This window comes from Rhinolophus sinicus, linkage group LG14 (genome assembly GCF_036562045.2).
Source record: "Rhinolophus sinicus isolate RSC01 linkage group LG14, ASM3656204v1, whole genome shotgun sequence".
NCBI classification, from domain to species: Eukaryota; Metazoa; Chordata; class Mammalia; order Chiroptera; family Rhinolophidae; genus Rhinolophus; species Rhinolophus sinicus.
In genome coordinates this window covers 48,008,741-48,022,066 of record NC_133763.1, presented here as the reverse complement: position 1 = coordinate 48,022,066, position 13,326 = coordinate 48,008,741, and the positions used below count along the sequence as shown (strand labels likewise).

General features: G+C 41.6%; 1 protein-coding gene across 1 annotated transcript in view; it reads left to right on the top strand.

Annotated features, from left to right (window-relative positions):
* SPAG17 (sperm associated antigen 17) overlaps positions 1 to 13,326 on the top strand; it is a 159,821-nt gene that overhangs the window by 18,154 nt on the left and 128,341 nt on the right. The window contains exons 2-3 of the mRNA XM_074318633.1: positions 3,762 to 3,902; positions 4,516 to 4,599. Of these exons, the coding sequence (XP_074174734.1) occupies positions 3,762 to 3,902; positions 4,516 to 4,599 (225 nt within the window). The remainder of the gene's footprint in view (positions 1 to 3,761; positions 3,903 to 4,515; positions 4,600 to 13,326) is intronic.

The window sequence follows — 13,326 nt, the reverse complement described above, 5'->3', positions numbered from 1 at the left end:
CCCAGAGCCCAAAAGCTACTGTTTTCGGAAGGGTTTTTGGAATGACAGTAGGCTATAGGAATGCCTAAATAACATTTGGGGACTGTGCCATAGATGAAAGAAAAATAGTTATAAATCTACCCCATGTCTCTGGGACAGTGCATATAATTATGTGGGACAGCCAGGTTTTCGGCATTTACATGGATGCCTGTTGCCGTAGGAGACCAGGATGAAAGTGTTTGGGTTCAGACGCCCTCCTGCCGGGCTTCAAATTAGGTGAGACTGATAAAGTAAATAAAAGGTAATGGGTTGTGTCCATACATGACTTCATTCCACCCTTTGAATGATTTGATCAATAACTACGAGAGGGCAAGACTCAGCACTAGCCCTGCACGGGACGTGCCTCCTGGCAGGAGAGGGCTGACTGCTTCCGGAGGTGTCTGAGGTGTGCCAGACTACACCCCTCGTCCTTCACCACTGGATACGTCCAGTGTAGTTTTCTAAGATGACTCATGTTTTCTTTCTCTAGGCTCATGCTGCTCATTACACCCAAACTTCTTGAACTGTCTTCAACCAATTCACCCAGGGCTAGGTAGGGCCGCCAGGTTGTACCGTGGTGCTTTCATCTCTCCCCCATGGCCAGCCTTTGTTTTCTCTGCTCAGGTTCTTTGCTACCTGCTGAATCCAAACTTCAGGACTTTGTGTGACTGTGTGTTGGGTGCGATCCGAGTGGAGGGGTATATTTAATAGTATTTTGTCAAATCTAATTTGTGGTTGATTTTTTTCCCCAAAAAATCTTCCTCTTTCTAAACCTGCTGCCAGGTAGTAGAGACTTGGAATCTACCTTTATTCTGACGTACGAAGAGAAAGATTCAGGGATGAGATTTGCAGAGCATCGTGGAATGGTTCTTCCTAATTAGACAGGAGACGCGATGTGCTCTTGATTAGCTGGAAGACTGTGTATTTCCTGGCATCTGGCTGCCCCCTAGTGCAGTGTGCCTGTGGGTGCACCCTCCTCTGCAGGCAGTCTCGGTTTGCAGCACAGCCCTCCGTCAGTCCATTTCATGCTTCCTCGGGCGCTGGCGAAGTGGTTGGACACTAATCCGTGACTCCGACAAAGCCCTCTGGGGGCCTATTTTGCCAAATCCGATTTCTAGAGCAGGAGTTTGGTGGGCTGGAGCGTGCAGATGCTACGCTGACATCAGCGGGACTCTTCAGACCCCTTCCGATGGACATACATGGCCCAGGTGCTCAGCAGGCCTCCTGGAGCACGCCGAACCTGAACAAATCCAGGCCTGCAGTAGCCCAGGTGAACTGCCTCACCTCACAGGGATCGCAGGGTCCCAGAAGTTTCCATAGTGCCACGAATCAGAGGGACAGGTCCTGCGTTAACATGTGTTTCAGAGCAAAGTAGCAAAAGCACTGGGCTTCGCGAGAGAGGGGGACCTTGGGAAATTCCTTCACCTCTTTGAGTCTTTGTAAAACTATCATTTATTAAAAGGTAATCTTACGGTGTTTTAAGGATTTAATACATAATCTACTTTTGAAGGTTTATACACTTTGACGTGTGATATAAATCTCCATCTGTTACGTTTACTGTGGCTGAAGTAGCCATTAGCTGCAATTTTAGGATTATAGAAAGGGATTCTGACCCCAAAGGCTTGCTCTCAAAATTGTTCTGAAATGATCCCCAAATCGCAAGCCAGTATGTGGTCTCCATGCGGTTTGTGCCAAAATGACCGTTAACAAGATTTTTAACTTGGTAGGCCCTCTGTTTTTCCATCTATAAAGTATTAATGCACCTATTTAAAGAGATTATTTAGGGATTTAATGAGATAACACATGCCTGGCACATGGCGTTTCTCAGTAATTGTTAGTTCCTTCCTCCGCGTCCTTTCTTTTTTTCTGGTCTGAAACAGTCAACACCGGCCTTCGGCAGCAGGTACTAGTGGGTAGACTCTGGGTGACGGTACCCTTTTTCTGAATCGTCTCCAAAAGAGCTGAGAGGTATTGGCAGGGACATGCGCAGTAAGGGGCGGGAAAAGGGAGAGAAGCGGGCATTTACATCCTCAAGGTCGGAAAGTGTGCCTGACAGGAACTTCAAAGTATCACCTGTTCACGCACCGCGTGTGCTTTATTGTGAGAACAAAAGAGAACTGCCTCCTTTAATGATGATTCTCGTTGCGTATTTGACTGAGAAAGCAGACGAGAGAAAAGAAAGGCAGCCAGTGCGGGAAAGGTCATTTTGTGATCTTGGGATTTTTTTCTAACACGTCCCTTATACATATCATTCCTTCTTGTCCGAATCAGAATATTTAAAAAACAGAATAGCAGTCTTTCTATCTAGGCTTACTTAGCAAACGACAACAACAACAAAAATAGGTTTTAAACTCAGTAGAACCAGAGGGAAACACACACACAGAGCTGCCTACTTGCATGTACACACACACACACACACACACACACATGCTCTTTATAGGTAAAATACACGTTTGTGTGCTTCCACGCGTGGTTTTTATTTTGGTGACAGCATTGAAAATTGGGCAGGTTTTGTTAGGTTGTAAGTCTCCATGGAAAGAAGTAAGAGAAGTTGAATGATAATCACTGCGTGATGGGAAGGAAGAATTTGCACTAAGTTCCTTTTGTCCCGCCTATGTCCTAGTTCTGTCAGTACCCTGGCAGTGCACTGGACAGAAAACAGAGAAAACCACATACGATTATGCATTTCATTACGTTTGTGGAAAATATTTCCAAGTCTTCTTAGATGTTGTTTTGGAATCCACCAAGGAGGAGTTTTACTCTTAATCAAATTTCTGGAGTGGAGCTAAGAGGGACGCAGATCTTGCCCTGTCAAACCCCTTTATTTTATAAATGGAGAACTAAGATCTGGAGATCTCCTACGGCTGGAGTGCCCGCCCTTATTATTTATTCTCTCTCTGTCTTAATGTCTTTATCGTGTTTACCTGGTCCATCTCCCCATGAAATCCTTGGTGTTCAAGGACTTGTGTGAGTTTGGGTACCACACAGGAGGTAATTCAGAAAGTTCCATTCTTGATCGCCTCCAGAGAATTGCTTCTTGGAAATTATAATAGAGAGCAAGGGGTTGATTCCTGAATAAGAATCTTGTCTTTAGTAACATTTCTTTAAATGATATGATGTAAAATTTCATGTCCAGGTTTAATATTTCTTGAAGTGGAAAGAACTCACTGGTGAATTAACAGTGAAATCCTTGTGTTGTGTTGGGAGGAAAGGATGCGTTCTAGTTCTGTGCTCCACAAAACTCTCAGGGATTGAATTTTCACCTCATGGAAAAGCCCATTGGTCAACTAATTCATTACCCAGCATTCAATAAACATTTACTGAGCTCCTCCTAGGTGCCTCGCACTGTTTAGAGTCTTAGGATACGTCAGGGAAGAAAACAAAGATTTCAACTTTTGAGATTATATGTCAATGTGTGTTTTGTAACATATGAATGAACGATTGCTTTCCAACACCAGATTATTTGTGGACAGCATTCTAGTGAAAGTGTATCACTTTTTAAAATTGTTTTCCTCACACTATAAGGCCTTTTTTCTCAAGAAAAGTGCATTTTGCTCGTCGCATGAAATTTGGCACAATACTGCCGCCTGGCGGCCTCTTGAATCACAAAGCCAATACACTACCAGGTTGTCTTTCAAACAGGGTTTGCAGGAAAATTCTCCTGTGTTTCAGTGGAAGCCTTTGACACACAATTACCTAGTCAGGAGTATTTAGACTCTAATTCCTTTCTGGTTTGGTAACAGAACGATTGGAGGGCCTCCATCGCTTTCGTAGTTGGAAACCGGATTGAAGACGATCTTCTCATTCGAGCCCTCACCCTCGCCGTCCAGGTCCCACAGCGAAAACTCTTCAGTGTGGTGTCGTGGCAAGACATTCTTCAGCAGGTACCAGTCCCTTCCCACTCCCAAGCCCCTCGGAGACTGTCTTTCCTCTAAAATAATAGAATGAAATAATAAAATATATAAAACTATTATATTCGTGGGCCGTTGGGCAAATTTTGGTGGATTCCTTTAAACAAACATGTAGCTAGAATAAGTTGGAATCATTTAACCTTAAATTATTATTATTAATTATTATTAGTCCGTGAATGTTGCCCATTCAACATTCATTCATTTAATAACAACTTCTGAGGGCATGCCAGGCTCCATGCTAGGTTCCGTGAGGAATTATTGAATGAAGGATTCAATAGTAACAGAAGATGAAACTGTTGCATGTTCCAGGGCGGCCCATCGCTAACTAGAAGAATGGAGCCCACAGAGGATCGTAGGCGTCAGAGGCCAGAGGGGACCAGCCAGTCCTGTCAGATGGCTCATACCCATGCAGTGACTTCACGGTTTACCACAGTGGCAATAACTATCTCCCCTCATCCATAAATGGCCCTCCCTTGCTGAGTTCCGCAGCCCCTCCCGTCACTTAGCTGTGTGGAAGTTAACGTGTATCTGTGTGCTGTCTATGTACGCCTTCCTGTTTCATGTAGCCGAATGAATTTTCTTACAGATCAATGAATCAAATGCACTCTTTGAAACTCCATCTAAGAAGGCAAAGAAGCCTCCAGTCGGTAGTGGTCCCTTGTATCATGAGGTAGGTGAACGTGTTTATTGAAGAGATTTCTGTACATTTTAGAAAATGAGGCTTGAAGTGGTCATCTTACAGTCACTTTTAAGATGTTTAATTCGTTCTTTGAAAGCAAAAGTCTTGCTTCTCATTGGAGCTGTTTGTTCCTGAATAGGGGCCCTTAAAAAAATTCTGCCTCCCTTTTAACTAAATCCCTTTCTAGGAATAACATGGTTCTAGATTGTCTACACCTTCACTGCATCCAATTAAAGAACATAAATCAGAAATTTTTATATACAAGAGTGTTTGGTCGTACTTGGTCATGGCAATTATTGAGTATGTCAGAGTGTGAGGAGGTCGTATTATTCGTGTATTACAAACTCTTCATTTCCCCAACGAAATAATGTAAAAATACCCCCAAAACTGTTTCCTGCACACGACAGAGCCACAGTTGGAATAATTTTCCATCAGTTTGTTTGTGAACTTTGTGCACATTTTACATCCTACTCTAATCAGTGCGAAAATGACAATAATCTTCCAATGAGTGGTCCGTTCCAGGCCTAGCAGATGCTTCACACAAGTCTGGCTCGGCTGACGAGTGGGTTTGTGCAAAGGACTTACAACTCATGCTAAGTGCAAGGGGATTTCTTCTCACTCTGCCTTCTTCATATCTAATCCACAGCTTACAAGACACTATAAAATCCAGTGATTAATTAGAATATTACTTAAAATTCAACAGGCACTGTTTTATGGCTGTGCAGACTGAAAGCGTAAGGATTTTTGGATCTTTTTAAGACAAACTTGTTTGCACTTGGCTTCAGTGGTGACTAAGAAAGTTTTTATGTGTCTTAGATCTTGGATGATTTCATAATGGCCCCTGTAGGATTGCCTGAATACCATCTGAACAAGTTTCGTTGGATTTATTTACGCCTGACAGTTCTGTGGACTTTATAGCATTAACTCTCGCTCCACTATTCTCACTGTCATGAAAAACTTATTCTGTGCTGTTAGAGTTAAATAGCATACCTACCATCTTTCGTTATAATGTTCTCAATGTGTGTGCTCCAGTTGAAACATTATGTGATACCTGGATTTAAATTATTGGAAAATGTTTTCTGAAGTAGCCATAGAAACCTACTATGTCCAGTTGTGAGGCCTGGGATCAATTAGCCCCCAAAGGACTCTTTCTTCTTCAGAGATGCTCAGTACAAAATCAGGAATGATGGCATTTCGACTCGGATGTGGGGGAGCACAGTGTACAAAGCCACGTTCAGTTAGGAAGCTCTGTCTCTGCAGGATGTGCAGTGACTCTTGGTTGTGTGTCGTTCACTCAGGGGAGGTCCGTTTCACATCTGGCTGTACCACATTCTTCCAGCGAAGCATTTGGGCAAGAAGCCTCCCTCATCTGCTCACATACCCTTTTCTGAATGGTTCCAGAAGGAAAGGGAAGGCAGGAGGAGAACCACAGGGGTGGGACCTTGGGGGCACCAGACGTGCATTAATATCAATCACTGCAGCAAAAGTGGATAAAGAGCCAAAACCAAATGGCTCCTGGTCAGATCAGCCAAGGATAGAACGCACATCTGGAGAAGAGGGGAGCACGTCTCATCTCCATCCCTCCATGCTCAGGACCTGGCTGGGCACTCTCGTCGCCTGGTACCTCATCTGAAGGGAACTGAAAAGCTTCGGGCAACACCTGCTGGGAGCCCCAAGTTAATTGTGAGTGGTGACCATGGAAGAGGCCCAGAAGCCACCCTTGTGTGAGATCCCTGCACTTTGGAAGGATGTGGACAGCCTGCTCGAGTCTGTTTCTGCCTGAAGTCTTGCACAGTGACATGTAACCGGAGGGCACTTGCCACACTTGTTTAGGAAGTCTTCTATTTTCTCTCTCAAAGGAAAACTCTGCAACGGGGAAGAAAAGATCATCTAATAAAATGGCTCACATTACATGGGAAATTCATAGCGTTCTGTTTCCTTTCAGACCTCCATTTTGGGGCGAGAACTCAAAATTGATACAAAAGCAATGCGCTTCCGTTAATTTGTATTTGTAGGATACTCTCCTTAGCCTCAAATCAGGGCCTCGCTGTTCTGCCTTTAAACACAGTTCTAACCAGTTTGGCTTCCCGGTGTCCTAGCCTGTGGTGCTTTAGGAGCACCAATTAAAGTGAAACTTCGCTGTAGTACAGTTCATCCACAAGTAGTAAAATAGTGTCGGAACTACATTACATATTTCCAATAACGACTTGAAATGTCTGGGCTAGTAAGGACCACATTCCTACATGATTTGCTCAACCTCTCATTTGGATGGCTTGGTGTTGTGTACACACAGCCTCATTTTGAAATTGTGTCATTTCCCCTGAAACTTTAGAATTTCATCTAGCCATGATATTGTATATATGAGAGAGTCTTTATTTATAAACCACAGGTCTTTGAAAACCAGCTTAGATTTGTGCTAATGTAATTCCATAGAGACATCGTTACAGCCCATTTGTTCATTCACCCCTTGTTGGAAGTGTTTTGCTCTGAAAGGAGCTACCCCATGGACTCATGTGGCAATGGGAATAGAATAATCGTCGTTGTGTATAGTCTCAGAAATGTTAGCTATTTTATTATTATTATTATTATTATTATTATTATTATTTAATAATGAGGATGAAGGTGATAATCTCATGCACTGGCGTTACATTTAAGCCCAACTTCCAACATGTAATCCTTTTCGAGGATGTGGACACATGAAAATGGATACAGATATTGCCTGTTTTATGTAGTGATCAGTTTTACAAAATAGCGGCATTTTACCAAATATTCTTGTTCAAGCACTAGTGTTGAACACTAACCTAGAGAATGGAGTGGGGAACATGACTATTATAAAGACCTGAACCTCAAGAAGCTGAAGGACTAGTTAAGAAAAACATAAAAAAAAAAAAAAAAAAAAGGAGCCGCACACATAGCAGCTGTTCAATACATGTTTGTTGAGTGAATAAATAACCCAACGCAGAAAATTGTGAAATCCCTGAGGGGCAGACAAAGTGTTGTAGGCATTTCAAAGAAGAGGAGATTACCATTGGCTAGGGTGGCTGGGGAGAGGTGTGGGATCTAGAGACACTTTGTGGAGGTAGTATTGGGAAGGCAAGGAAAGGGGTCCTGATGATTTTGATCTTTTTTAAATGTATTATCCCAATTAACCCACATCACAATTCTAAAAGGAAATATAAACATCCTCATTTTACATATAGGGAGATGGAAGCAAAGAGAAGGTAGAAAGCCTGCTAATTAGAAAATTGAATTTGGATTTAACCGTAGTTAAATACATTGCCTCAAGTTTTCCCACTTTACAACCAACTTCCTCTTTCACAGGGCTCAGAGCTGTTCATCCTTGGATGGGTAGGTCTTGACATTCCAATGTGGGGGAGGGTACTCTAAAAAAAAGGGAACAGTTTAAGCAAAGACATAGGAGTGGGAGAAGACCGAATGAGTGAATTTGTAGTCACATGGTGCTATATATACTAAATAGAAAGGTAAATCCTGAACCTATTTTAATTATAACTTTAAAATCCTAAAGATGGGAATCTATGAGAAAACATTCCATATCAAACACTGGGAAAAATCCACGCTTTAAGATTCATACCTGGAACTTAAATTTATTTGCTAAGTCTACACAGATACTTCTCTGTGTGTATATGTTTTATGGCCCACGTAGAGAATCTGACGTGTTCATTTGCAATTACAGTCAGTCCTGGCCAGAATTAAAAAGGAAAATATTAACGATCACTCAAAGCCAACTGAAATGTTCCCTATGAGAAATGTTGATGTGTGCTGTCCATGTAAAGATATTCCCACTTGCGATGAAATCTGATACACAGTAAATGAGCCTTGTAAGAGAGATGTGCCAATTCTGGACCTTGAAATTGTGGCTTTGATAAATTAGAAAGAAAAAGACCTACCAACTGGGCAGGGATTTATTTATCCAACTTATCTAAATCAAAGTCAGCTTTCTTCAAAGGGTTAGATTCCACTTCATGGTTCTCTTCATTTTAGGATGGCGGTCATTGTTCCTCTACCTGGATAGCCTCCATCCACACGTAGGCTGTGGTTTACGTGTCTGTCTGTGACTTACTCAGAGAAGACAAATTAGGTCACCACAAAACAAAAAACCAAAAGCCTACTGAAACAAAATGGTCTATAAAAAGAAAGTTTCTTATGCCCTCGTTGGTGGCTCATTCAATAATCAATTCTATATAATAAAGGACTCGGGCAGTGCTGAAGACTATGTGATATAGTGCAATTTTACAAATGCAAATAATTATTAATTTTCCTCTCTACTCCTATCAGTAAAAAAAATAAGGCCTTATTTTTTTAACTGATATATTTTATTTAAAATATCTCTATGGGCCTTTCTATCAGGAAATCCTTCCGGGAGATTATTAAATGTGGAAAGATTTTTTTCTTATATTAGATTTGAGAATAATGGACCAAATGCAGTTAAAAAAAGATATAGGATGCAAATTTTATATCATCATATCTAATTAGTTTCACCACATTTTTAAGACACTTTGCTAATACATTGGATTAGTAACCCCAGATGTAACAGTTCCTTTTTTTTTTTTTCTTTTTTTTTTGCTTCCTACTCATGGGTGTGAGGCTATATTTCATAGCTCTTTCCCAAGCATATATTCATAATAACTCAGAAGAACACAGAATCAGTTATAACCTGGTTGCCACCCTTTTCCAGAATCCTAATATAAAACTTGTTTCTTAAACAGTGCCTCAAATTAACAATCTATTCAATAGGATTGTAAGCTATATTTTGGGGGCGGGGGTGGGGGGTAGCCCTTGTCGAAATGAAAAATGGGAAACTCTTGCTTCAGAGATAGGAACAAATAATATGTGAAAACATTCAAGGAGGTTTAAAGTTATTAAAATGGCAGATCTACTGGGAACAGAAAGCGCCGTATGTCATGGAAGAAACGAAGGAAAACGGAGACAGGAAGCATTGTCTGGCCTTTTCGATCCTGCGTTTTAAAACAAAACAAAACAAAAACTTCAGGAAGAATTGGAAGGGAGCCAACCTAATGCCGTTATTTCATAGAGCTTAGGGACACACCAGGAAATTAGAGGCCAGTTAGTTTAACTTCACTTGTGGGGAAAGTATTAAAAACTGCTGCAGGAGATCAAGTGAAAGGATGCTTAGAAAAGCACAGCTTGATGACGGCAAGCCCGGCCAACGTGGTTTTCGGAAAGGGAAGGTCATGTCTTCGGAACTTGTTGAAATTCTTTGAAGCTATTATGGCCCAGTACAGCCTTCAAAGAATACAGTGCGGCCCAGGACCTGTGTGTCTCTTCCGTTCCACGTCAGGCCTTTAGGGATGCTTGCAGGACATGGCCCTCATCAGGACCTCAGCACTCCAGGATCAGAAACCACTATCAAAATAGCAGAAAATAACCTCGGATGGAACATTTTGAAAGCTGGAACCAATTAATACAACCTGATATTTATAAACGTAAAATAATGACTTGGAACAAAATTTAGGACTATGGAGCTATAACAGAGAAGTACTACATTGGGACTATAAAAACAATCTAGAAGTTACTGTGCCAAAAGCTGGGCTTCGGAGGCATTTCTCACCCAAAGAAGGGATGACTCGAAATCAGAGCGGTAGGAACAGTTACCCGGGAAAGGGTTATGAAGATTTGCAACTGACTTGCAACCTAACGCATTTTGTCAAGATGGGAAAAAGAGCAGTCAGATGTGTTAGCCCCTGAGCCTCCACGGTTCTGAAGGAGGAGCAGAGAGCAGCCTGGCAGAGAAAGTCAAGTCCAGGCTAGTCACTGAGCGAAAGATCAGGGTTCTATCGCTTTAGGTATGGCTTCCCGGGGCATAGGCATGTTTGCCTCTCAGAGTTCTGTTCTCAAAGAAAAGCACAACTCAAGCAAAGGCATTCAAAAACATCCAGATACCACCCTAGGCCTTTCCCACCTGGGGGCACGGGCAGCTGGCCAGCCTCTGTGGCCGGTAATGAACGTCTAGGAGGAGGAGCATCCAAAACTGAGGAGCCTGGGATTCAGCAGCAAACACACATCACGCAAGGACTGGGGTGCTGGCTAAGACACTGGGTCACTGGGAGAACCGCTGGGTGAGGCAGGAAGCTCCTCAAGAATTCCAGGACACAAACCAGTGCAGGAGCAGCCACAAGAATGAAGCAAGTTTCAGCTAAGGGAGAGCAGCCATCACGGCCTTGGCTGCGGTGGGTCCTGGAGCTTGTGTAACGCTCTGCACTTCACGTCCGCCATGATTGGAAGGATGTCAGGGAAGGAATCAGGAAGTTCGTGTCATTCTATTCCTGTATTTAAGACTGTGAATAACCCACCTTTGTATATAGTAATAATAATCGTCCCCACTGATGGCACACTTACTTTATTCTGAGTCTTGTGCCCTGGGTGCTTCATATATAATAGCCAATTATTAGCCAACCCTATCTTCTTAACAACCTGCCAGGAGATACTTACAAGTAGTGAAAGTGGAGCTCAGACAACTTAAATAACTAGTTGACTCAGAAGCCTCCGTTCCTTCTGCTTGCATCACACAAAAACTGACGATAACGTAGTTTAGATTCTGCGAGTGGTTGTGGTGGTTTAACATTCCTTAAATACAAGCTATTGTTAGTAATTAGAATTAAGCTTTTTTAAACCTCTTAGTAGTTCTGTGATGTTTTCCTACTACTGAGAAAAGAAAAGAAAAAGGATATCTGTGCATGATGACGCCATCAAATGATTTTAGTCGTTTTTTTGAGCCACGCGGATGAGTGGCTTCTGCCCAAATGTTTAGATCAACAGAAATTTTTAATTCTTACAGTTAAGATTTAAATGGTTAAGGTGACTGAATCTTTTCTTTGGGGGAAGGAAGAGAGAAAGATGAGAAATGAGAGGGAAATTAATACCTATTCATCAAAGATGAAGGTGTGGGAAGAGACCTGTCTGAAATCCTAAGCTAATCAGTGAGTGCTGAATTCATCTCCAGAATGCCTTCTGCTAGTTTGGTGAGACATATACCAAGTGGTTAGATGCACTGATCCAAATCAGACAGCTTGGGCTTTTACCCTCATCCTACTACGTCCTACCTATGTAATCTCGGACAACTTACATAACTGCTCTTGGAAAAGTCAGCATTGGTGATAGTACCTACCCCATAAAGCTGCAGTGATGATGGAATGAGGACGTAAATGTAAAACACTTAGCATGGTACCTGTAGTACTATAGAGGAAGCATCCAGTTAACTTTACCTATCATTAATGATCATTATTAATGTTAATAATTGAATAATTAAAACTAAAATAGCAATAATATTATTTTTTAAATTTCTGTTCACAGTCATGGTGAATGGAAGCATGAAAGCACTAGAAACATCTATGAGCAGGGTTTTTCTCGTTGGTAATGTTTCATTGTGGAAAAAACATAACGTAAAACTTCCCATCTTAACTATTTCTAAGTGCTCAGTTCATAGTGCTAAATCTATTCATATCATTGTGCAACGAATCTCCATGACGTTTTCATCTTATAGAACTGAAACTTTATATTGGAGAACAACTCTCCCTTCTCCCTTCCCCCTAGCCCACTGCAACCATCATTCTTTCTGTCTCTATGAGTTTAACTACTCGAGGCTCTCCTGTAAATGAAATTATACTGTGTTTGTCTTTTTGTGACTCGCTTGTTTCACTCAGCATAATGTCTTCAAGGATGTAGCGTGTGTCAGAATTTCCTTCCTTTTCAAGGCTGAATAATACTCATTGCATGAATACACTACATGCAACAGTATTCCACGTATAGACCACATTCGTTCATGCGTTCAGTCACTGATGGCCACTCCGGTTGTTTCCATCGCCTGACTTTGTGAATAATGGTGCCATGAACATGGGTGGGCAAATTAGGAGCAGGTTTTTCACTAAGTGGAATATAATTGATGAAAGATAAGTGAACAGTTAAGTGAGTGAGGGAAGAAAAAGAAAAGGTGCGTCAGCGGTCAACAGTATTTGGACTATTCCATTATACTGGTCTTCATGCCCATGGTAGAGACTACTATACAGTCTTCTTTGGTATGTCATGTAACGGGTAAATATGACCGCACACACTAAGGAATACACAGTAGTACTAGTAACCATTTCTAGCATAAAGAATTATAATAGTAAAATCTCACATTTGGGCAAAAAGAGAGATTTCACAACCACTCTCTCATGACATCTTTACACCCTCATCTGAGCTGGGCAGGATAGCTGGCAATCTCTCTGTAGTGTAAATGGGGAAATGGAAGCCTAGCACCCTCCAATGATTGGTTCGCAGTCACCAGCCAGAGTGGAAATCAGTGTCAGTTCTCGTGACTCAGTCCAGGGCAGGCGCTACACCTCGGAAGGCAGGTCTCATTCATTCAAAAGTCGATCTTCTCCATCCATTCCTTCCCCAAGAGATCATTTTAGATGGTTTATGGGTTAAAAAAAAAAATATTTCATTAAATACATATTTATTTTAATGTGTATTAAAATATAAAATTTGAATATTAAATTGCATATTCTCCAAATGTGTGGCTTAGGATAGAGCTAAATTATATTTTAAAACTGGGTTTGCAGTCAGTTTAGAGAAAAACATTAGGTTCGTAGTATAGGTGGGACACAGCTTTGGTGAAATCATCAAGTGATACTCAGTCACTAAGGTTTAGGAAATGCTTCATTTTCATGTGTTCCACACATATTTCCAGGGTCTATT